The 25325-nt window shown below is 56.3% G+C and overlaps 1 protein-coding gene across 1 annotated transcript; it reads left to right on the plus strand.

Annotated features, from left to right (window-relative positions):
• CNTN2 (contactin 2) lies at window positions 1-25325 on the plus strand. Its single transcript, XM_082778493.1, has 23 exons — window positions 1-80; window positions 9761-9881; window positions 13564-13708; window positions 14334-14509; window positions 14748-14843; window positions 15125-15334; window positions 15929-16028; window positions 16272-16447; window positions 17097-17233; window positions 17761-17890; window positions 18755-18905; window positions 19176-19303; window positions 19697-19872; window positions 20011-20131; window positions 20409-20567; window positions 20711-20860; window positions 21596-21666; window positions 21893-22127; window positions 22524-22639; window positions 22975-23161; window positions 23622-23734; window positions 23811-23979; window positions 24536-25325. Exons 2-23 carry the CDS (start codon window positions 9827-9829, stop codon window positions 24640-24642), a joined length of 3108 nt encoding a protein of 1035 aa, XP_082634619.1. The 5' UTR covers window positions 1-80; window positions 9761-9826; the 3' UTR covers window positions 24643-25325.

The raw sequence follows: 25325 nt of genomic DNA on the forward strand, positions 1-25325 counted from the left end.
TCTGCCTCGCAGCACAGGCTCCGGAGGCAGCGGGGCCCCGCTCTGCCCTGGCTCATGCACAAGCGGAGGAGCCGCACGAGGTAAGAGCGTCTCCATCCTTTCCTCCAGCCGCCCCCGGAGGAAGGAGGCCGCGGATTTTTGGGCTCCGTTTTCCAGCCCGGCCAATTCTCCTCCGGCACCCGCGGTCGGGAGAAGCGGCCGCATCCTGCTGGGTCCCACGCGGGGCCGGGGAAGGCGAGAGCGCGGGGTGGGCTCGGGCGTTTCTCGCCATGCGATGGTTCCGCAGGAGCGACGCAGGCTCTGCCTGAGCTGGAGAGGAGCCGGGGGTGGAGTTGGGAGGAAACGGGGGGGGCTACGGCGGTGTCACTTGTGGCAGGGGCTGAGCCGAGCGAGATCGGCACGGAAATAGCCGTTCTGGAGCAGGTCGGGGATTATTAGTTATTAATTAGTGCAGTTGCGCCTTCCCTGGTGCGCTCTGGCCGGTGGCACTTCGGAGAGCCCGGCTCGTTCGGCTGCTGCGTCTGGGGGGGGTCGGAGGGGGGCTGCAAAGCTCCGGCTGCACAAAACTCCTCCAGAGCAGCGCAGCCCGAGGAGCCGAGCTTCCTCCTCAGGCAGGGAGGATGAGGATGAGCGTGGTGTCCCAAATCCCCCCCCCACCGCCGCCTCCCACGAGGGCCGCAGATCTCGGGTGGGGTGGGAGCTCTGCTCTGGGCACAGGGGGTGTCGCTGCGATCGAGGCTGGCTGGGGATTTGCAGCTGGAAGCGGGGGGGGGCTCAGTGCAAAGTCACAGACAGAAGCTCGCCCATGGCTGGGAGCACGCAGCAGGGTTTGATGTGGCTCCTGACCCACTCGGGGCTGGCTGGGGGGGGGCTCCCGGTCCCTGTTTTAAACTTCCTGAGCTCCCCCTCCCTCTGCACCCCATCCACACCAATCCCTCCCTGCTCCCCCAAGGCTTGCACCCCTCCCACGAGCCTCGGCGTTGCATTCCTGAGACTGTAATCTCCCTAAAGAAACACTGGTTGCTTTGAGAGGGGAGGCAGCAGCTTCTATCCGAGGGCTGGGAACAACCCGAGCCTTCCCCAGCAGCAGGCTTTGGCCGGACCCACAGCTCCTGCTCCTCCCAGGCCACCTCCAGGCACATCCACGAAGAGCTCGCAGGGCACAAAGCTGAAGCACGAGATTTAGGAGCAGGTTTGCAGCCCCAGGGGAACCTCCCAAGGCCGTGTATTTGGCAGCAAACCGTGGAAAGCCATCTCCTCATGCACGGTCCCTGACTTCTCAGCACCTCAGTAGAGGCAGAAGCGTGCCTGCCACCCTCTAGGGCAGCTCAGGATCCCAGGGGCAGGGGGAAATTAGAGCAGGGCACCACACGCACCCCAGAGCTGGGGGATACCTTGCTAAGCACCCTGCTTGGGGCAGCGAGGGAAGGCAGAGGTGTGACTGTGCCTGACAGCAGCACCTGCACAACCACAACCCCAAAAGCTGCCTGCTTTGCTAGCACAGCTCCCAAACTTTCTAGAAATAACCGCACTTTCCAGGGAGAGGTGAGGAGGGTCTGTGCCCGAGGGAAGATGCCAAGGTTGTGCTCAGCCCAGCCGCGTGCCCTCCCCGGAGCACGACTACGAGGGACTGAGACAAAGGAACCGCAGGGCTCCTCTGCCTCACCTGATCCATTACTGCCCAGCACAGCAACCACCACTTCAGTCACTGGAAGTCATTCTGCAGAGAATTTCATAGCCTGTAGGATTATTGCCTCTGCAGGCTTACCACAAGCAAATTGTGGAAAGCAGAACCCAGCCGTGGCAGGGAGGGGGCATCCCAAGCTTTATGGAAAGTGCTCTGAGGGTTTCCCTTGAAGGTGCTGGGCACAAAGCGAGCCCCTGCAGCCACCTGCCAAGGGGAGAAGCAGCTCAGGTAACGCTGCCTGCCATCTCCCTACACAGCTGTGGGCATTTCTCTCCTTCCTGACCACATCAGGCTTCCCAGGGATGAGGAACCGAAGCTGAACCCCGTGTTGGTCAGGGGCACCCAGGGATGGCACCAAAGCCCAGACGCACAGGAGGAGGTAACAGGCTTCCTTGGAGTCCTTTAGGAGTCAGGCAGTGCAGGTGGAAGGGAAGAAACATGACCAAAACCTGCCCTAATGAGCGCTCTCAGGCTCTTCCTAGATCAGGAAACCAAATCTAACTCATTTTGGGGTTTCCAGACACTACATGGCTCTGGGTACCTGGTGAGCTGTAGACAGAGACCAGGTGTCTTGGCAGGCAAGGAAGCAAGGTCAAACCTCAAGCTATAAAAAGCTGTTTCCTTGAACCCAAAACGTGTTACTGTTCCTCCCCTCCTTCCCCTTTGACACACGCCCTTAGTCCCATTGCCACAACACAGCTGTAGGGTCCAGGACCTTACCAGAGGGACCTTCGACATGACCCCGACGTAGATGCCCCAAGAGCTCAGTGAGCACAGGAGTTATTCCTGCTGAGCAGCCTACGTCCTAAATTACCCCGTGTCATTTCTTGCACACCCAGCCGAGCTGTCAGTCCCGCAGCAGAGCTGTAAAACAGGGAGCCCCTGCTCGGGAAGGGAAGTGGGACATGTGTTCTGTGCGGGTTCTTGCTTGTTTTTATAAGGCAGAGAGCAGCTTGGCACTAGCTGGAGAGGCTGAATGTTAAGCAACACTTTAACAGAGACAGATGAGAAGGTTGAACATAAGGATGCTGCTCTCAGAGGAGCAGGATGAACGCGCCATCGTTACAGGGGAGATCCCAAGCTTCCCCCAGGAGCTCAGAGGGAGAGGATCCTGGCACCGTTTCACCACCTCCCCAGCATCCCCATCACCCCGGCACAAACACCGAGCAGTGCAGCAGGGCCAAGGAGCTCTACGGGGCTGGGACAGGCACACAGTGCCTTGTAGGGACCTTGTCGTCCCTTGCTCCAGCCTCTCCTGGGGTCCAGCTCTCGCCAAGTGACTTACAAGACAGCGAGGGGATAGGTTTGGGTGCAGGTAGGCAGCTATTTATATCCGTGCCACATCAAAGAGCTGCTGCTGGTGACGCCATGGCAGCACTGACAGCATGAAGTGGGTGAGTTCGTGAGGCTGACGGGGCTGAGGATGTCCTGGGGCTGTGCGTGCTCAGTGGGTGGTGCCATGCTCTGATATAGGAAAGGGAAACCTGAGATCTGAAGCTTTATTTTGGGGAAGCTTTAGTTTGGGGTGACTGCGACAGCAGGCGCAGGGCACAAACACATCCCGACCCCACTCCCATCCTCTCTGCCAGGACAATCAGGCCTCTCCTCTGCTGTAACCCCAGCCCAACAACCCGCATTTCCTACACAAAGATGCTGCAGGGTTGCACCCCGCTGCACTTACGCCGTGGTTTGCCATACCATGGATTTGCTCCTCCATAAGGAGCACCAAATACCTTGAACTTGAGCGACCACACTCAGCACATTAACAAGCATCTCAGGCAGACATCATCTCTCCAACACCCACGTGCTAAACTGGAGTCACTTGTGGCCTTGTTTTCAAAGTCTTTGAGCATCCTTCCAGCTGCTATCGACTCAGGCTATCGATTGAAATACCAGTCTTCGGGGAGAGCTTAGGAGCCGCATGCTGGCAGCCTCGGTCGAACACCACGCTCACGTCCAGCTCGAGGGGAAATCCAGCAAGATTTCTTCCTCCCCGCCCTCGGCTGCTGCCTGGGGCCGGTGCAGGGAGCTGTGCTGGCTGCTTTGCTTCCCCACGCACTGAGCTTGCCCCTGTGGCAGCTCAGGGTTAAGCCACCGCAGCTCCAGCCCCCAAGATTTATCCAGGGGTGACTGCAGCAAAGCAGGGGCTCAGAGTCTGGGGCTGGATTTCCAAGCACCTCAAGGCTCTGGGGTGATTATAGCCAGAGACGTGATCTGGTCCAATTAAAAAAAAAAAAAACAACAAAAAAAAACTCACTGTGAAGCTCAGGTTTTTAACTCCAGCTGCCCGACACACCAGAAGAGCAGGAAAAAGCATTTGTTTGGGGGCACGCATAGAGCTGGCTGGTGTATGGCAATTAGATTTCACCGTGCCAGCCACTCCGGTCCCAAAGCCATTACCCCTCAGCCGTGTGCCTGCACGCAGCCGTGCCTCCACATGCTCTCAATCAACGCCTCCTGACCAAAAGCAGATCCCCGCTTTGTCCTCTGCACAAAGAGAGGATGAGCTGTGCACGAGCACCAGGCTCTGCCTGCTGGACAGGGGCTGAACTAAAGAGAACTCCCACTGAGACCCTCTTACATCGGGGTGCCGTGACCTGCGGTGCACACAAAGGCACCGTCCAATTATTCAGGGAAAAAGGAGTTAAACACAGAAAACAGTGCTTGAACACCGCTGGGATCCCATCAGGAAGTCCTGCTGTTCCCTGCCCCGGGCTGAGCAGCACTAGATGGGTTTATCCCATCCCCAGGTGAAAATAATCCTTCCCCCAGTGTTAGCAGGAGCCGCACACTGGGCAGCCCCACGCTGGAGCAGCTCCTGCACCCCACAGCGACACCTTCCCTTTTCAGACTTTTCTCCCAACTTTTTCAGGGTGTTTGGCACCCAGCTGAGCTTCTGCTCCGAGCTCAAGAGCTGAAGCTGCTGATCAAACACTGATCCTGATCAATTCGTTATAATTAACCAATGATAATCAGACACAGCAGCGCAGCCCAAGGGCAGGCACAGGGGGAGAGCACCCATCCTGTGTCCCCCAGCTCCGGAGAGGAGCTGCCCAAAGCCTTTCCTCCCTGAGCAGAGGGTGCAAAGCCTCCTCCGAGCCACAGCACCGAGGTTATTAAATGAAACCAGAGCACTAGAACAGTTATTGATCCTTCCCCGTGGCACCTTACCCCCAAAAAACTTTGTACAAACCCAGGTACCCCCACAGGTGCACGTACCCACAGCAGCCACCTGATTTACCGTGTAGGCTGCACAGCTGGGGGTTATTTTAGGTGCCCCCATGCACACGTGAGGCTCTTTCCTCCACCCATCTCCCAGACCAGACCCTACAGCCAGCTGCACCACCCCAAAAGTTGCCTTCGGGGTTGCCCCACACCTCGGAGCCCCAGCCCTGTGAGGGCAGCAGGGCAGCACCTCTCCAAACGCGGGTGCCAGGGGGAGAAGCGCCTTGGTTTCCATGGATGTGGTGATTCAGAATCACTCCAGATGTAAATCAGCTCGTGGTGCACTGCTCCGAGCCCTGCAGCACTGCTGCACGAGGGGGGAACCACAGCTCCCAGCCCACGGAGCAAAAAGCAACAGGAACCAAGACCCCAAACAAACCCAAACCCCATCCCCAAGCCTCAGAGATGCCCAGTTTGGGGGCCCAGCAACCACAACTAACTCTTCCTCCAGCCCCAAGCAAAGCTGTTTGCAGGCTGCACTACCTTTTTTCTTTTTTTTCCTGCTCACCTTGGTTTCCAAAAGCATAACACGGCCGAGGCAGCAGCTCCAGGGGACGGGCAGGATGCTGGGGCTGCTCTCAGGGCAGGGACACGGGCACAGACACCACATCAGGGGAGCTCAGGCTCCCCAACCACATCAAGTGGGTAACCCAAGCTGCCACCCTACAGCACCCACTCTCTTCCTCTAAAGCCCCAAACACCCCCAAAATGTCTTTCTTTTATCTGCTTTCCTCTCCTACCTCCTTCCAGCACGTTCTCCAGCCTCTGTGCTGAGCCAAGAGGGCAGAGCTCAGCCCTCTGTGCAATTACACTAACGAGGGCTGATGGCAACCGCTCACACCTGGGGGCACGGGGCCAGCCAGGCCCTTCACCCCCGACCTCTGGGGGCTCGGGATCAGCCTCCAAGCCCCCCCTGCTCCCCGCATGGCAGCTCTCAGCTCTGTGGGGAGCTCCAGAGGGAGAGGGGCTGAGCTCGGGGCCCCTCTCCCTCTGCCTCCAGCCGTTCCCCTCGTCCCCATGAACATCTCAGCCGTGCACCTCGCTTCCCCTGCCCACAGCACGGGCACAAATCTTGGCTGAGGCTCAGCTGAAGGCACCTGGCTCCATCCACCCCACCCGGGTGCGAGTTCCCAGTCTGCAGGTGCCACCTTCACCCCCTCCCCAGGCAGAAGGAGCCAGGCTGGGTGCTGCAGAGCACATGCTGACCCCAAACCTTCACCCTTTGTGCTACCACCGCAGCCCAGGGGGCAACGAGAAATGCATCCAGCCCCTGAAATCCCCCACGGGGCTGCCAAACCCCTCTGGGGGTGCTTTGGCCACCGGGCGTTGGGGACTTCCCTGCTTAGGATCGTTGTGGGATGGCGTTTGGATTTCTGCTGCCGCATGTCCTGGGGCCGCCAGGTTGTCAACCCCAGCAGATTGTCAGCCCCGAGAAGCTCAGGAAAGGCTGAATCCGGAGCTGGCACCGAAATCTGCCTCTCCTGAGCACAGCCGGGTTGTACAGGAGGACAGACCCATTCCGATAAAACCACTTCCAGCTTGCTGAAACACGCTGTTCTGGAGGTGGACAAAATGTACCTAACAGTGGGCAGGTTTTGCAGCTCAGCCTCCAGCCAAGACGAGCAGTGTGCCTTTCCCAGCCTCAGCGACGCTCCTTAGTGAAAGGGACGTTCAGAGCGCAGGACAAACCGCATCGCTGCCCCTCCGGAGCTCTCCGGCATCGGGAAACGTTGGAGCAGCCCCGCTTACACCCCACTGCTCCTCTCACACCCGTGGGGGATTAAATGGCACTCGTTGATCCCGGTAACGCGTTGCACTGAGGCTGTGCTGGCCGTGCCAGCTCTTGCTGAAGGCCAGCTCCCGGTGACAGCGGGGAGGTGGCGGTGCCAGCGCTGTGCCCCACGCCAGGGCTCGGCGCTCAGCATCCATCGATGCTCCTCCAGAGCCAGGAGCGGTGCCGAGCGAGCCCAGGATGAGGCAGCACCTCCTCTCCCAGGGGCTCCGGGGGATTCGAACTCTCTCAGCAGCTCTTTCCTGAGAGCTCTGCCTCCCTGATAATGGATCGTGCGCGGCTCCCAGGGGCTCCAGCGGAGAGTGCTAATGCAGCCCCTGCACACGTTTCCTGGTGTGCCCATGCCTCCCTTGCTGCTGGAGGTATTAATGACAGCATCCATTAGCGGGGCTGACAGATCCCCTTTCAGTACAACAGCAGGCTCTCAAGTGACTGTCAAAATACCCTGCGAAGAGGGGAAAGAACAGGTCCCCGCGGGCCCTCTCCTAATTAAGGACGGGCAGCGGGACCGAGGGATCAGATGCAAAGTGCACGGCCGCTCTCGGGAGAAGTTCGGAGTCAGGTGCAGGAAAGGAGGCCGGGGGCAGTGCCTGGGGATGCCCCAGGGTGTGCAGCACGACTCAGACTCAGCACCGCAGCCCCAGATGTGCTCCTGCAGCGCCAGGGCCCCCGGCAGCGTTGGCTCGCGGCACGCAGGTGCTACAACAACCAGGGGCGTGCAAAGAGCCTGGGAGGGATGTTTGGTCCAGCCTCTAGCTGCAAACAGATACAGCCTCAGCACTCGTAGACATGACTCTGTTCTCTCTCACTCTCCTGTGATGCGGACCATGCCTGGAGCTCTCCCTGGGTATCGCTTTCCTAATTTTTACAAAGGTCCCCATCTGCATCAGGTCCTCGCAGCACCCACGTCTGAGCGTGCAGGAGCCTGGAGAGGCAGAGGTAGCGCACACGAGGAAGCAAGGAAAGAAAATGTGCAAATCGGGAATCGGAGTAGATGGGGAGGTCCGGGCTGAAAGAGGCGAGCCGCAAAGCCAGCTGCAGAAGTGGGGAACAAAGCTGTAGTTTACCCAATAAATAATTGATCTAGAACTAATTAAATAATTCAGATCAGCTTAATTTCTACAAGTAACAGCTTTGCTCAGCCGCAGGGAAGGAAGCCGCAGGGGGAGGCTGTCACAGCAGCCCTCCTCTCCCTGCCCAGGACGGGGCTCCTGAAGGAGCTGACACCTGGGAGAAGCGGGATGCGATTTGCTCCCCCTCACACACAGCCCCTGTATTTCACGCAGCACCCTTCCCCTCTTCATCTCGGATTTGCTTTAAAAGAGAGAGGAAAAGAGAAACGAGGAGCTGGGACTGAAACGACTCGAGCAGGAGGCTGCTGCTTGTCCCAGGGCGCTTAGGACGGGTGCACAAACACACGAGAGGGAAGCAGCCATGGAGGGGGGGGACACCAGGAAACAATGAGGCAGTGTTAGCTGAAAGGCCGCGGGTTCAGGACGCCGTTTGGGGCATGATTCCCGGTGCCATCGAGTGATTTCATAGGGCTGACTCACTCCGGGGCAGCTGGCACAAACCGTGCTCCGTCCCCAAACCCTCCCCTCTGCCATCCCGTGACTGCCCCTGCTTTGGGGCAGGGTTTTCCTTGCCCAGCTGCGGCGTGCGCCGAGCACCGGCCCTATTTTGGGGTCTGTGCTGCAGGAGGTGTTTGGCCGGAGCGTGAGCTGGCGGGGGCAGGCTGGGCTCTGCTCCCCTTGGGCCAGCTCCAGCCCAAGCACGGGCGAATCGAGGAGGATGCGGGATGCCGTCTCCTCCCTTTAAAGTGTGGGTAGCACGATCTTATTCAGGCGAGGATTCAGAGCCCAGGTGGCTCCCCCAGCCCCCAGAGCCACGAAGCAAACGCAGAACCGACCCCGTGTTTGCTCGGGTGCATCTCAAGGGCTACTAGCAGCGAGCAGGGCACTGGATTTTGGGGAGCAGCGATGCTCGCCGTGTCCCACGGGCCAGAAAAAAGGCAGCCCTAGCCACGGGGGGCGAGGAGCAGCCCGGCCTGCTTCGGGCAGGCAGATGGGCAGGGAGCGAGGGGAAGCGGCACCAGCTGGAGCTGGGGGGAAGGAGAGCTCGCAGCCCGGCTCCTGGCAGCGCCGCCGGCTGGGGAGAGCACCAGGGAACGTGGGGCTCCTCCGTGCCTTACTTCAGATGCTTCAGATGCCGTTGTTCACAAAAAGGGGGGGAGATAAGATGCAAAAGCCCCGCGGCGCCTTTGTCAGGATTGCAAGGAAAGGGGTGCGCGCACTGAAGCTGCTCCCGTGGTGTTTTTAGCCAGGAGGAGGGCACACACGGCCCAGCTGGGGCTGTCCAGGCTGGCTGCAGGGACACGGGGCTGCCCAAACAGCTCTGGTTTGGTTTTGGTTGCTTTTGAGAAAGAGCCTGGAAATCAGAAGAATGAGGAGGGGGCCGGAAAACACCCCTCCACCTACTGATGAGCCCCCCGCAGCACCAGAGATGCCTCGGTGCTCCTTTATCTCATCTTAGCTATTCAAATGCTTTTTACTTTGAAGAAAGGCAGGAAATTACCCAGCAGATGGGCACCTCGCTGGGCACCCCCCTGCTCCCCCAGCACCCCCGGGAGCCTGCAGCGATGAGCTGGGTCCCCCCCCGAGCTCTCCAGAGCAGAGGAGAGGCTTGGGGCAGGCAGGACGCCCGCAGGCAGCCACAGCCTGCCTGGAGAGAGTCAACATGAGACGACTTTCTGACAAAATAACAAGAAGAAATTATTTTTCCCTTCTCCCCCCAGTATCCTGCATGCTTCTGGCTTTTTGAAAATTGAAAAATATGCTAAGAAAGCATTAGTTTTGGAGGAGGGAGGAAGAAGAGCGGATGGTGAGGGGAGGAGGAGGAGGGGGAATAATTTCCCAAGGAAAAAAGCTCCTTCAGACCTCTGCATTCCTCACCAGGAAAAGACACCCTGGTGCCGGGCCCGTGGGGATGTGCAGCTGGACACAGGGTCCTCGGGGAGCCACAGAAGCCCGCAGACAATCGCTGTGTTTCTCTTTTAGGGCCGCTGTCCCCGCTCGCCCGTAGAGACACGGCCACAGGGGCCACAACCCGGCCGGAGGCGCAGGATGGGAGGCGCCGTGGGATTTGTCTGCGCGTCCCTGGCTGTCGTCACCTGCGTGGGTAAGAGCAGCCCCTGGCCCCTCTGGGCTGGAGCTGTCGTGGGGTGGCCGAGAGGGGCTCAGCAGGGTGCTCAGGCCCTGTAGGGGGTCCCAAATGGGACACAACCCCGGGCACACGATGCAGTGGTGCTTTGCTCACCGGGCACAAACCTCTCCATGCTCAGCTTTCGTGCCTGTGCCTCCCGGGTGGTTTTTGTAGCCAGGGAACGTGTCTGTGGTCGCCCAGCTTTGTTCCCTTGGCTTCACTCTGGCCTCTGCACCGGGATGAATTCTTTCTGCCAGCAGAGCTCGCTCGCAGTGAAGCTGCTTCCCCTCCTGGTTCTTCTAGGGGTGCCTCTTCTGCCCTGCCCCGGCTGCAAAGATTCTCCCATTTGGCATCCGCTGGGGACCGTTCCTGGATCTTGGGGAGTCTCAGGCTACATTTTGAAGGCCCCTTTTCAGCAGGGAGATGTTTCATTTCAGACAGCTGAGAATTAGATAATGTCTTCAAGCTAATTCATCATCCCAGGAAGAGACTGCTTGGCTGTCCTTATAAATATCTGATTACCTTTTAATGTTCTGTGGGTCCCAGAGGAGGAAAAGGGAGGGGTGGCTGCCCTAGATTGGGAGGCAATTAGCCTGTTTGGAAATCACTCTGACCCAAATCTGGTAGAGGCCGCAAGACGGAGCTGGGCTCTCCCATTAACCAGCTGAGTTCCTACAACTTGCTCCAAGCTGAGCCCATAAAAAGCGGCTCGCAGCAAAACCCTGCGAGGGTTGTTTTCTCTCGACCTTTGGCTGATGATGCCATGGATCTCGGGAACCAGCTGGGACAGAGAAATCCTCACTGGAAACATGAGCGAGGGACCAGGGACCGAATGATGGCAGCTCTAGATGAGGCTCAGGGAAACCCTCTGGAGAGGGTGAGGTCAGAACCCAAAAGCTCCAGGCTGGGTTGGTAACACCACCCGTGCCTCTGCTCATCCCCAAAACAATGACTTCCCGAGGATGCAAAGAGGTTTAAAGCTTACAGTGAATAGAAAGGTGTCTAATGAATTGTTAGGGAAGTCTAAAGATCTCTCTGGCCTTTCTTCATTCATTAAAGGCCACAAAAAAAAACCTTGAAGGCTACCCAAAGCGCTGTCCCTTTGTTCCTCAGAAGGCTTCTTTAAAAATAACCACTTTGATTTTGTGCACACGTGTTCTGTTCAGTCTTTCTATAAACCCAATTAATCGCCCGGCTCCCTCACATGCCAGGCTTCGGGCTGTGGTCAGCGCGCCGGAGCTAAGGGTGTGCTGCCTGGGCTGGGCAAAAGGATTGCTGCTGCTGTGCTCGTGAACTGGAATCCATCCTGGAACACGTCCAGCTGAGACATTTCTCATTTCCTGGTCTCCAAAGCCAGCGTGGGGCTCGGCACACGGTGTTCAGCCTCCTGGACACCCGAGCCTTCCAGCTCTGGCTGCCAGCACACCCCAAACGCTAACAATAAAAGCAAGGAGCCACACGGCCAGAAACCAGCAGCTGATCAGCCTCGGAGGTGCTCAGATCTCCTCGATGATATCAATCCTCAGCTCTTAACTCTATCCCGAACCTGTAACTGCTCGGTTACTGCTTCAGCCTGCCGCTTGTTCAGCTTCACGGGGCAGATGCAGGCAGTTCACCTCCAGCACCAGCCGGGCACCTTGGAGCCGTCCACACAAAATCATCCGGCCTCGTGGCATTGATTACACGTGAGAAAATCAATGCCCGGCTGCTGGAGTCCACAACCTTGGCAGGCAGAGAGGGACAGCAGAGGACAGCAGCGGGGTGCAGGCTCTGGGTGGAACCAGAAGGCCTGGTTAGCTAAGGTGGCTTCATCGGGAAAGAGCATCCCATGAGAAGAGGCACGCTTGGGAGTGTCAGTAATATACAGATTATTTGTTAAACAAGTCGAAATTATTTATTATACGCTCCCAATTAATCTCAGAATGCAGAGCCGTTAATCCTTAATCCGTTCTCCACCACCCACCAGGACACAAGGAACACGCCACGTTCTTATTAATTCTCCATTAACTCATGATTATTTTAAGTGCCGGTCAGCAGAGAGCTATTTCCAGCTGAGACCTGCTCAGCACAGCCTCTGCTGAACCAACCGAGAGACCATTTCCAGCTTAGCCAAGCTTCTTTGTGAATATAGCTACTAGTGAAGGAAAACGGCACCTACACGAATCTGGAGGGAATACAACCCTCAAAAAAACCCCTCTCCTCTTATCCCAAAGAATGAGCTGCAGGCTGCAGCCCCCCTCCTGGGGTGACAGCAGGGAGCAGCAGGCTGCTGCCTGCGTGGGGTTCCCTTGCAGCAGCTCATCCACGCTGGCAGGAGCAGAGAGCCCCGGTAATTGGGCAAGGCTGGGACAGGAGGAGCAGAGGCAGGCAGCAAACAGCTGCTGGGAACCCACCGAGCCAATTAGCCGGGCCCCTCTCCCTTCTCGCCCTCATCTCCGCACGCAGGAGCAGCAGGAACATGAGACGAACCCCGGGAGCTACAGGTACGGGGCTGCTTCCCCCGAGCCCCGGAGAGCCGAGCTGGCCGCTCCCTGCTGGAAGTTCCTCCTGCATAAAACATCACCCTGGCTGGAGTCGCTTAATTTAACCGCCGAGCGTGCTGCGTACGGTAGGGAAGGAAGCAGCTTGCTGGTTGGCACGGCGGCTTGGAGGCGGTTATTAATGCAATTACAGAGCAATGAAGGATCCTGGGGGCAGCCGAGCATCTCCTGGCTTATCGCTGCAGACCGAGGGGACCGCGCTGGGAAGCACAGAGCCTTGAGGTGGCTCCGTCCCCGCGAGGGGACAGGCGTTCCTCCAGGTGCCGGGAACAGAACATCCCGGCAGCGATTATCTCGCCGGTTGTTTTTGCAGGCAAAGATTTCCAGGCGGCTTCTGCTTTGTTCTCGCCTCTCTGCATTGTCACTTCCACGAAGCCCCCGTGGAAGGGAGCCTGCTAGGGTTTGTGTTTTATCTGAGATGCAGAAGCTGTCACCGCGGACAGCCGGCACCTCCCGGGGAAACATCGTGCCAAAGGGCGGCCTGGGCACAGCACCCCAGAAAGAGGGCAGGTTTTTAGGTTCCTCTCGTGCCTCTGCCTGAGGCAGGCTCAAGAGCAGAACCGAACCCATGTCTGAACACGAAAGCAGCAGGTTGGAGTCGAACCGAGAGCAGAGGCAGGGATGGAGGGGGTCAGACCCCAGCGCAGGGAGGCAGCGGCAGAGCCGAGAGCTTACTGCGAAGATCCAGGCTTCTCTCTCCTCCCTCGTCCTGGAGGACAAAGGAAGAACCAAGCAGCCAAGGTCTGTGCCGAGCAGCTAGCAGCACGTCCTCGCTGCCAGGACCAACGAGGGCACCCAGGCATTCCCAGCCCCAGCCCCGTCTGTGCAGGGCTGTGCGAGAGGCGTGTGCCAGCGCTCCTCCGTGTGCTCAGCTTCCAGCACGTCTGCTCCCCGTGGCGCAGCAGAGTCGGTGTGAGATGCTCGCTGCGAGGCACACACGGTCTGCCCCAGCCCTGCTTGGGGCTGGGCCGCAGCGACAGATGGGCTGCGACTTGCACCTTGCTCCCTCTTTTATTCTACATCGAGTTCTGACGCCGCCAGGGACACCCTACGCAACCAAACGTCGGGATTTTTAGAGAAAGCTCGGTTTTGCTCAGCTGCTTTCCCCTCCCTTGCAGTTTGGTGCCAAGCCCAGAGTAGCAGCAGGACCTACGGGCCCGTGTTCGAGGAGCAGCCTGCCCACACCCTCTTCCCTGAAGGCTCGGCAGAAGAGAAAGTGACGCTGGCTTGTCGAGCAAGAGCCAGTCCTCCTGCGACCTACAGGTGAGCTCGCCTGCTCTCAGACACCAAGTCTGAACCTCTGCGTGGTTAAACACGGCGAGAACGGGTGTCTATAAGCTCCTGCGGAGACGTTCTGGAGAAGTGAGTGTGGCTCTGGCAGGTTGGCACTAAAAAAAAAAAAGGGAGCAGGGTGTGTCGAAACCAGAAACTGTCCCAGGAGGAGTCCTGGAGGTCTGGTTGGCAGTGCAGGGCTTGGTAACACCCGCACCTGAATCCAACCCAAGGTGGCAAAATCCCAGCAGAGCTCCTCAGATAATGCTGAGATTGAAGCTCTGGCACTGGGAGAGTTTTGCCCATCAAAGGGCTCCAGCCCAGTGGTCCCAGCAGAGACGGGGCTGCTCCCTGCTGAGGAATGACCAAGCCAAGGCCAAAGCCTCTCCCCTCTCTGTACCAGGACTAGGACACAACCATGAGCTCTGTTTTCTCTTCTCCACTTTCACATAAAGCAGATCACCACGCAGGAACCAGCCTCCTTACCTACACACGGTGTGCCATGCCCCCAGGTCCCAGCCACAAATCTAACTCCAATCCCAACACCACAGCTGGAAGAACGAACGAGCACAGCTCCCTGTACTCATTTTCCCCTCTCTTTGCATGCTCCTGGCAGGTGGAAGATGAACGGCACGGAGCTGAAGATGGAGCCAGATTCCCGTTACCGGCTGGTTGCAGGCGACCTGGTGATAAGCAACCCCGTAAAAGCCAAGGACGCCGGCTCCTACCAGTGCGTGGCCTCGAACTCCAGGGGCACGGTGGTGAGCAGGGAAGCCTCCCTGCGCTTTGGCTGTAAGTCCCATGTTTGTCCCCACGAGGTAAATGAAGCGCAGCCACGGTGACACTGGGGTGAACTGAGCCCCCCCGTACCCCGTTAATAAAGGCTGGAGGGGAGCTCTCCTGTACCTGGTACCAGCAGCGGCACTTGGAGAGGTCCCCAGGCGCTTCCCATGGCCGAGGAGGTGCCGTAGGAATCCGATAAAATAAAGAGGAGATCAAATAAAGGCCAGGTTTCACTCTGCATGTTTAGTTTTGCAGGAATTCTCTGCCGAAGAGCGAGACCCCGTGAAGATTACGGAAGGCTGGGGAGTGATGTTCGCCTGCAGCCCCCCACCCCATTACCCAGGTAAGGGCGGCGGGGCCAGGGCCAGGGGAAGAGATGGGACACAGCGAGCAGCTCCCAGACATGGGACTCGCTCCTTGGTTTCTGGGGGAATTTTAGGGAAGCGATATTTTTTCAATTCAGACTCCATAAAGCAAGAAAGCGGAGATAAGACTAAGCACGGGGAGAAAATAAGTGCCATCCAAGGAGCAGTTTCTGGGCTAGAAAACGGCCTGCTCGGCTTAATCCCATCCGAGAGGACGCTGGCAACGCGTGCAGTTCGCTCCTTTCTCTGCTCCCCACAGGCTTGTCCTACCGATGGCTTCTGAACGAGTTTCCCAACTTCATCCCAGCCGACGGAAGGCGTTTCGTCTCTCAGACCACAGGAAACCTTTACATCGCCAAGACGGAGGCTTCCGACCTGGGGAACTACTCGTGCTTTGCCACCAGCCACATCGACTTCATCACCAAGAGCGTTTTCAGCAAGTTCTCCCGGCTCAGCCTGGCTGCAGAGGGTCAGTGCTCCTGGAGTGTCCTAAGAGGGCTGGGTGAAATGCAAAATTAACAAACTGCCTCAAAGCACACGGGCTCCACGAGGCCCTAAGCACTCACCCACCAGACTCCCGGGGGAGTTTAAGAGCTTATGAAAACAATAATTGGCTGGAGCCTGGGGGAAGCAGCCCTCTCGTATGGCTTTGCTGCTATTGCTGCCACCAGTGGGGTTGCTCTGTTTGTCTGTAAAATAGAAACAGCACCAGGAACAGCCTGGGCAGGCTCCTGTACCCCTGGAACCGCGGGTGACTTTCTGCCTTTGGTGACCTCGCAGAGGTGCAGCTAAAGAGACCTCTCGGTCAGAGAGAAGGGAGTTAAGTAGTAGAAAATCAAGGAGAAATGGTCTTGAGGTGCTGTACATGGAGGTTTTTAGAGTCCTTAGTGGAAGCTCTTTTAAAAGGAAAATGAAACTTAGCCTCTGCCCACCCACGAATTACCCGTACCCATGAAGGTTCTTCAAAGCAGTGAAACCTTGCAGGTCTCTTTGCCCTCTAAGACCTCACGCGTGCGGTTTTGAAGCCATCCAGAACTCCTCACCAGTGCCTTCCTTTTAACAGACGCCAGGCAGTATGCACCCAGCATAAAAGCCAGGTTTCCTGCAGACACCTACGCTCTGGCCGGGCAGATGGTGACTTTGGAGTGCTTTGCCTTTGGAAAGTGAGTGCAGCGACCGCGTCGCTCGGGGAGGGGAGGGCATCACAGCCCCTGTCTGAGGGATATAGGCCAGGAGGGGGAATAGCAGGAGGGATGGAGGGGTGAAACCAAGCTGTCCTGCTGGCCGAGGCCCAGCTGGGCTGGGAGCTGGCTGACCGGGGCTGGAACCACACCACGCTGCACAGCGCGGGCAGCCTGCTGCACCAGAGCCCAGGGCTGGGCTTCACCGGGTTTGCTTTCCCGTAGCCCCGTTCCTCGGATAAAGTGGAGGAAGCTGGACGGTTCGCAGGCCTCCAAGTGGATCTCCAGCGAGCCCCTCCTGCAGATCCAGGACGTTGGCTTTGAGGATGAAGGCACTTACGAGTGTGAGGCTGAAAACATCAAAGGGAGGGACACCTACCAGGGCCGCATCATCATTCAAGGTAAGGCAGACAAACCCCACGCTGTACAGGGCACAGTGAGATGGCCCAGGCAGCAGAGTGAACCCCTGGGAGAGGAACTCCTGCCTTGTATCAGCCCCAGCTAAACCCATCGCAAAGCCCTGACAAAGGCTATTGCAAGCACAGAGACCTCTTAACTTGGCCTAAAATAATCGTAGCAAAAATGAGGTAACCAGGGACGGGAGCGCAGTGTTAGTAAAAGCAGATTTGGCTCTCGCCCAAAGTCTTCTCCACGCCTGGGCTCTTTTCACAAGGGTTAGGGCTTGGAGCTATTCATCAGACCTAGACAAGCTGCAAACTTAACGTGGTTCTCCCAGTCCGAATCCGGTCGTTCCTGAAGGTCAGGAATGGCCGCGTTTATTCTTAGGAAGAGAAATCACACTATTCTTCCTCAGATCTGGCTTCTGCCATAATTCCGTGCAGCCCACATGCACAGCAGCAGCCAGACCCACGGAGGACTCAGCCTTGCGTCGCTGCACAAAAGGCAAAAGGCTGTTCCCATGGTGAAACGCGCCGCGATAAATACATCTGCCAGCGGAGATGACACAATGAGCGTCCTTCTGCCTGCCTGGCACGGCGCGCCTCTCATCTGATCCTCTTGGCTCTGCCACCCTCTCTTGCTCCTTTGCAGCTCAGCCGGAGTGGCTGAAGGTGATCACGGACACGGAAGCCGACATCGGGTCCGACCTGCGCTGGAGCTGCGCGGCGGCCGGCAAACCCCGGCCGGCGGTGCGTTGGCTGCGGGACGGGCAGCCGCTCACCTCCCAGGTACCAGCACGGGCAGCAGCAACTCCTCCGTGCGCCCCAGGCCTCGCAGTACCGAAGCTGCTGCTCCACACTTCGAGCCCCTTCTGCCTCGCTGCAAATCCATCTCGACCCCCCCCGGTTTATCACCCCTCTTCCATGCGCCCCCATGAGGCTGCAAAGCGATGGCATGGTCCTTACCCGCAGCAGGTTCCTCCTCCCGTCTCGCTGCCATCCCAGCCATTGTTTCATGCAGCTGCAGGAGCTCGTGGCCAGTTCTCGGGGCGGATAAGTAGCACCTTGGACTTGCCGCTGTATGACCTGCAAGCTGCTGCTCAGGCACTCAGAAGTCTCAGCAGGCAGCACAGGGATGCGTGGTGCCGGCTGGACACAAAAAAAAAAAACGGCCCAGGTTTTCTCCCACAGAAAACCAGGCTGGCTCCAAACTGCCACACGAGTCTGTAATGAAACTCAGCCCTGAACACACGAGGCCTGAGTTCCGTTTTTGTTTTTCTCATCTAATGGGTTCGTCCTCTCGTTTGCCTGTACAGAACCGCATCGAAGTGAGCGGTGGAGAGCTGAGATTTTCCAAGCTAGTCCTGGAGGACTCTGGCATGTATCAGTGTGTGGCTGAGAACAAGCATGGCACAGTATATGCAAGTGCTGAATTAACAGTGCAAGGTAATTTCTCATTCCCCAGTGCTCTGGGTTTCAATGGGACACTGAAGCATTTTAGATCTCTTCCTGATATACTCTGCTGGCAATCTCAGTGAGATGAGAGCAGACAAATCCTGCTTCACTCACCATTGAAATGTAGCTGCTGGCTCAGCAAGACGCTCTACAAGCCCTTAACATTTGAATCTCCTGTAAGCTCAGTACTGCTGAAAGAGCACAAGGACATCTGTTTAGCTACAGAAAGTGTACAGGACAGACAGCAGCACGACCTGCTCCCTCCCATCACACAACCTTCCCCTTTTGGGGAGGAAAGATGTCAAAAAAAGAGCTCGGTATCCATCCAGACTGCTTAGATGGATGGGGACTGGAACCGGGCTGAGGCCAAACTTGTTCCACATGAGTCTGACAGTTTAATTCCTTATGGGCAGTAACACTAGAGACAAACTAAAGGCCCTAAGCTGCAATTATTTAACGTTAATGCATGGCAATGCACCAAATTAAGCCCGATTCCAGGAGGAGTTTCAGGCAAGCTGGGTGTCTGTACTTACACCAGGGGATTTTGGTCGGGACACTGAAGGGAACATCCTCTACATTTTCAGAAGCAGCTGTTCTTGTGCCTCTCAAAGACCTTGCACTGGTTAGGGTCACACTGCCATCGCTCAGTACGACGTGTGCCACCTAGCACCTGCCTTGGCAGGCGTCTGACAGCCGGCAGCAGAGGAATCGCGCCTTCATCCCGCTCCAGATACTGCCATGCTTTGTTACCAGGCCATCTAACAACAAATCAATACCTAGCTACACGGCAGTTAAAATGCTTACAGAGCAGGGTTTTTCTAATCGTTCCTTAATCCTCTGTTTTCCCCCCCGTAGCCTTAGCACCAGATTTTAGACTAAACCCAGTGAAACGACTGATACCTGCAGCCCGAAGCGGGAAGGTCATCATCCCGTGCCAACCGAGAGCAGCACCAAAAGCCACTGTGCTCTGGACCAAAGGGACTGAACTTCTGATCAACAGTAGCAGGTAGCAGCACAGAGTACCCACAAACCATAGCTAAAATCACTTTTTTTCTTGCCAGAAGACTGGACTCGATGACCCAAGTGTGCTGCTACATCCCTCGACACACACGCTTTGTTGTTCTAGTTCCTTCTTTAAAAAACCTCTTCCATAGTATTTGTGGTCCCGTCTCTATCATCATTTTGTCCGAAACCAACAAGAGCTGGAAAGTGTTTGGCAGGGGTAGAGTGAACAGGCATTTTAACCTTCTTTCTTATGGTTCTTCTTCATTTCCAGGGTGACTATTACTGCAGACGGCACCTTGATCCTGCAGAACATAAGCAAATCTGATGAGGGGAAGTATACCTGCTTTGCTGAGAATTTCATGGGCAAAGCCAACAGCACGGGAATCCTCTCCGTTCGAGGTAGAGATGTTTGGCTTGATTTGGGGTCAATCAAGCAAGAAACACCTAAGAATGCCACAATGTGAATTGAAGCTTATTTCTCCTCTCTTTACACCCCCAAAAGCAGTACGGTACTCAGGGAATCAGAAACATTTCAGCCTGTACAGCAGCAAAGCTTCTGCCTGACCCACCAAATCACACCTACCACCAACTGGTCCTTGGGAAAAGCATTTCTAATTTCCATTCACTCTAATCCCTTATCTTCCTCTGACAAAACCACAGCCAGCTCCTGTTAGAGAGGGACGACGTCAGTTTAGGAAGTGTTAGATCGTTTGGATGCTCCACCCCGTTAACGTAACTCCAGCACACGGAGGCCACTTGCAGCTAACAGCCCTCCCTCCTCTTTCCCTGCAGATGCCACCAAAATCACGTTGGCACCATCTAGCGCCGACATCAACGTCGGTGAGAACCTCACCCTGCAATGCCACGCGTCCCACGATCCAACCATGGACCTGACTTTCACCTGGTCGCTGGATGATTTCCCCATCAACTTCGACAAGTCGGAGGGGCACTACCGGCGCGCCAGCGTGGTGAGTAGAAAGGGGCATTGTGTGCCACCAACGAGGTCGTGGCACTAACACCAGTCTCTTCGTTTGCACGTCAGATGCTGGGTTGAGATGGGGCACCTTCAAACGCTTTCCCCACCGTGTCTCCTCTTCCCCACGCAGAAGGAAGCCGTCGGGGACCTCACCATCCTCAACACGCAGCTGAAGCACTCGGGGCGGTACACGTGCACAGCCCAGACTGTCGTGGACAGCGCTTCGGAGTCAGCCACGCTGACTGTCAGAGGTAATTTCCCTGCTCCTTGCTAGCCTGAAGCAGCAGCACGGTGTTTGCAGGGATCGGCTTGCTCCTCCCTTGCAGTCACGTCGTGATCTCACTTTTGAATTAGATGGTGAAGTCTTGGCAGCTTTAAAAGAACCCAAATTTGAGGTGACACTTCCCGGGCTACAGAAAATAAAGGAAAAGAAGGGCTTGATTTTAATTTATGATGTGCAGAATAGAAAGAGCAATAAGCCTCCAAATCGCTGGCATCTTAGTAACTCGTCTGTCCCCACCATCCCAGGACCTCCAGGCCCCCCCGGGGGCGTGGTGGTGAGAGACATTGGTGACACCAGTGTCCAGCTGAGCTGGAGCCGCGGCTTTGACAACCACAGCCCCATCGCCAGGTACCTCGTGGAGGCCCGGACCCTGCTCTCCAACAAGTGGAAGCAGATGCGCACCAGTAAGTGTCCTGGGGCAGCGGCTGCAGCGTGGTCCCTGCTGGTCGGGCTCAGGGACGCCAGCTCCCTGCCGAGTCCTTGCTCCGTGCTCACACGCTGCCCACTCGCTCTGGTCGCTCCCCTCTCGTGTTATTGGATTATATAGATCCTGTAAACATTGAGGGCAACGCCGAGACAGCCCAAGTGGTGAACCTCATCCCCTGGATGGATTACGAGTTTCGGGTCCTAGCGAGCAACATTCTGGGAGTCGGGGAGCCGAGCTTACCCTCCAGCAAAATCCGCACCAAAGAAGCAGGTACGTGCAGATATGCTCAGGGGAGAAAAGGGGAATTGGAGGCACCTACCCTACACGCCAGAAGGGGAAGGCTGGCTTGCAACAACCCTCGGGCCCCGGCAATTAGTCTTCTCCTTGAGTGCTCCTAGAGGTGAACCCACCATGAAATTTTCTGCCTTTCTGCCCGTTTACACATCAAAGACAAAGCAGTGCCAGAACTGGCAGCCAGCCTCCCCAGCCTTAGTTACAATATATTAAACCGTTATAAATCCTAGCTTCAAATACTGTGCAGTCTGGGCAGCAAAGCTTAGAAGAGGACGAGAGCCCTACTATATATATCACAGAGCACAACTGTGCAAACACGAGATAAATTTCCCAGCTGTGCATGTTGATTCTATCTTCTGTAGCTCGAACACATAAGCAGAAGGGATGTAAGACCAGCAGGAGAAGCGCTCTCAACATAATGAACGCATATTAACTCCTTTCTAATTTAAGCTCTCTCACATCTCCCTGCTTTTGAGCTTGATTCTCATCCCCTCTTAGAAGTGCTGCCTACAAATAAGCACACCAGGGACTAACCAGTGTCCAAGACCTCGTTGCCACAGACATCTGAAACATTTAGAGCTTAAAAAAGGAGACCAGCACTTTTCTAATGAGCTGTCAAAGCCTGGCTGCTCCCTGTCTTTGTGCTTGTCTTCCCCGCTATCCTTTCTTTACCCAACCTGCGCTGTCTGCTTTTGTTTGGGGCCGTGACAGCACCCACTGTGGCACCATCTGGGCTCGGCGGCGGCGGAGGGGCTCCCAACGAGCTTATCATCAACTGGACGGTAAGAAAGCGCCGCTCCGGCCTCGGAGGCTGGGAGAGGGCCAGGGGGAGGAGCGCGAGGCATTTCTCCAGGGAAATCAGTGCTGCAACACAACTGCCACGTGCGCTCGTGCCAAACACCGCGTGTAGTGGCAGCCCCAAAGCCTTGCCCGTTTGAATGGGATCTGCACAGGGGTGTGAGTGCCCAGCCCCTTTCCACGCTCCTTTCTCTTTCCGACCCCTCGCAGCCCACACTACGGGACTACCAGAACGGGGACGGCTTCGGCTACATCTTGTCCTTTCGCAAGAAGGGCACCCAGGGGTGGCTCACCGCACGGGTGCCTCACGCAGAGTCCCTGCACTACGTGTACCGCAACGAGAGCATCGGGCCCTACACCCCCTTCGAAGTGAAGATCAAAGCATACAACAGGAAAGGAGAGGGCCCCGAGAGCCTCACTGCCATCGTGTACTCTGCAGAAGAAGGTAATGCAGGGCTGCGGTGGCTCTGAGCTCACAGCTCCTCGCCTGATCAGCCACGGTGTCGGAGCTCCCCGGTGGGAGAGGTTTCTTTTGCTCAAGGAGCAGCTGGTAGCAAAGCGTCGAATTTATCTCGTACTTCAAGTACCCAGATAGATGTTTCCCTCAGCACACCCCTGACCATACACCGAGAGCAGACAGAGATCTTCACAGCCTGCAGCTGTGGGTCTCCTTGACCTACTAAGTCCCTAAATCCCTTCCCTGTTCTTTGCTCCGTACACACAATGCCAGCTGTCAGGCTGCGAGTTATCGGTGCTGCAGGCGAATCCCTCCTTTCAGTACACTGAATACGCTGCCCTGAGGTGGAAGGAGGCTTTTATTCCCTTTTTGTGTCTTTTTCAGAACCAAAAGTGGCTCCGTCCAGAGTTACGGCCAAGGCTGTTCTGTCCTCGGAGATGGACGTGTCCTGGGAGCCGGTGGAGCAGGGAGACATGACCGGCGTGCTTCTGGGCTACGAGGTGCCAGACTGCCCTGGGAACAAGGGATGCTGAGAGGCACAGGGAGGGCCCAGCAAGGGAAATTCCCCCAGGCTAAGCAAGATGAAAGGAAACAGCGTTTTGTTTCCAAAGACAGGATAACGGGATAAGGGATAACGGGATAATGACAGCGTGAGGCTCTTACGGGGCCACTGCTAGTACTCCTAAGGGTACTTGCCTTTGCTCACAGGCTGTAACCTTCCTGCTGGGCACATGCTAGGGAAAATGCTCAGAAACGAGTACCAAAGGTGTCCAGCACTGCTCTTGGATGGAGACTTGCAGATGCCTCTACCCTTACTGAACGCTTTTCCATTTAGATCCGGTACTGGAAGGATGGCGACAAGGAGGAGGCAGCTGACAGAGTGCGAACAGCCGGGCTGGTCACATCAGCTCACGTAACTGGCCTAAACCCCAACACGAAATACCACGTCTCGGTCAGAGCTTACAACCGCGCTGGGACCGGGCCCCCCAGCCCCTCTACCAACGTCACGACCACGAAGCCACGTGAGTGAGCCCTGAGCACCTCCAGCCCGAGCATCCTACTCTCCCCATCAGCTGTTTCCTCCAGTGGACCCCCAGTGATCAACAAATCGATTAGCTTTTACCTCTCGGTGCCCTAAAGCCGTTTTAGCTCGTCAATAGCACAGCTCCCTGCATGTCCCCAGATCAGCCTTGCGCTCTGAGATCCGTGCTCAGAGTCACAGTCATAAAGAAATACCTTGAGCCCTGCAGGGAGAAAACATCATTTGTTACCAATAGCACCTGGAAAAAAAAATATATATATACCGTGTTTTTCCTTCTCTTCTGCAAGAACATTGTACATTTTGCTGGGATACTTCCCATTACGCCAACCAGGGTGTTGCCAGCAGCCCTATCAGTTAGAGTCCCAGGAGATTCCTGCAGGCAGCACAAGCTCCTCCTCGCCCCTTGCCTTGCTGAATCTGCCTCCTTTTGTGTCTCTTAGCTCCAAGGAGGCCACCTGGCAACATCTCCTGGACTTTTTCGGGGTCTACGGTCAGCATCAAGTGGGACCCCGTGGTGGCACACACAGATGAGTCTGCGGTTACGGGGTACAAGGTACTGCAGCGCGCAGCCGGCCTCTTACACGTGGCCCCGAGGGAATCGTGGTGAACACACAAACTTCTCCCAACAGATGCTCTACCGGCAGGATTCCCACTCCGCTCCCACGCTGTACCTGGCCAGCAAGAGCCGGATCGACATCCCGGTCCCTGAAGACTTCACTCACGCCTTCGTGCAGATCCGGGTGACAGGGCCTGGGGGAGACGGGGTCCCTGCTGAAGTTCACATCCTGCGGAACAGCGGTACGTACGCCTCTCTGACCACACGTACCCTCTGCACTGCTTACAGGGGACATCCCAGACCACCAAAAAACAAGCCCAGTTCACCTGCAGGACTGCCTCCTGGGGATGATGATCTCCTGCCAGGGCTCTTTGACAAGCGATGACTTTGTCACCGCTCCTCCCCGCCACGGCCAACGCAGCACAGCAGCACCGTAATGTTTTTAAATCCCCCTTTCCCCTCCAGAAGCCCAGGGAACACCTTGCCCTGGTGTTTTATGTAAAATCTCTGGAACCGATCTGTGGTTCCCTTTGGTTGTTCTCTTAAAGGAACTTCTGAAGCATCCCTCTCCAGCACCTCATCAAGTAACCTCCCTCCAGACTCTGAGCAACCTTTTAGTCTGATCTGACCCCAGAATTAATATTTACTGCTAAAGCCCTGTAGTCCCCCACTCCCACCCAAATCACACTGCCTAAGAGTGAAATCCTGACTCCTCTTATGTTCCCCCAGTCTCAGCCCAGCCCCAGCTTTTGGCACTGCAACCACCAGGTTGCTCCTTCCCTGCTCCCTTTCTTTCAGGGACGAGTATGATGGTGGAGGACTCGGTGACGAGGCCGGTGCCGCACGCTGTCATCGTCGCCAACTCGCTCGTAATGCTGGCCCTGATCGGCTACCTGGAGCTCTGATGGTGGCCAGCGCAGCCGAGGACTCCTGGCCACGCTTCCTCCCAAGGCAGCGGGGAACTGCTCCATTTTGGGCTGCTGAAACTTCATGTTTGTGTCCCAGCAGCTTCACAGAGAAAGGATTTGACAACGATGTTTTAAGGGAGGAAGAAAAGAAACGGCTTTTTTTTTTTTTTTCTTTGGAGGAACACAAGATTTCATACAAGACATGGGTCTTTAACCAAGCAAAGGTTTTTTAAAGAACTGAGTAAAACAAGGAATTCCACGTGAATTCTGACAGCCAACTGCCCCACACACTGTATCGAGTAGGTTTTCTGCCTTATGAAGCCATGTACTAAAATACTCAGACTGCTAAACTTGACTTTTTTTTTTTTAATACGTACAGTGTATTTGTGGGAGGGGAAAGGGAGGACGGGGACTGAGGATTTCAAAATGAGTTTCAGGATTTCAGCATGTTCCACACCAATCCCCATCACAGCCATTTCCAATGAATTAGGGGACGGGATCATTTCCCCCGTAACAGGAGCCAAATTCTGCAGCAACCAGCCCAAGGAGATAAAGCCACAAGAGAAATCCATCTCTGCCCCATCCTGAGGAGATGGGTGAACACAGAGCTTAGATGGTGAGGATCTTTTTTTATGCCACTGGTGTTAACTTGCAGCCCCAGCCTACTGTTTGTATCAACT

This window comes from Aythya marila, assembly GCF_965140915.1.
Source record: "Aythya marila genome assembly, chromosome: 24".
In the NCBI taxonomy this organism is placed as follows: Eukaryota; Metazoa; Chordata; class Aves; order Anseriformes; family Anatidae; genus Aythya; species Aythya marila.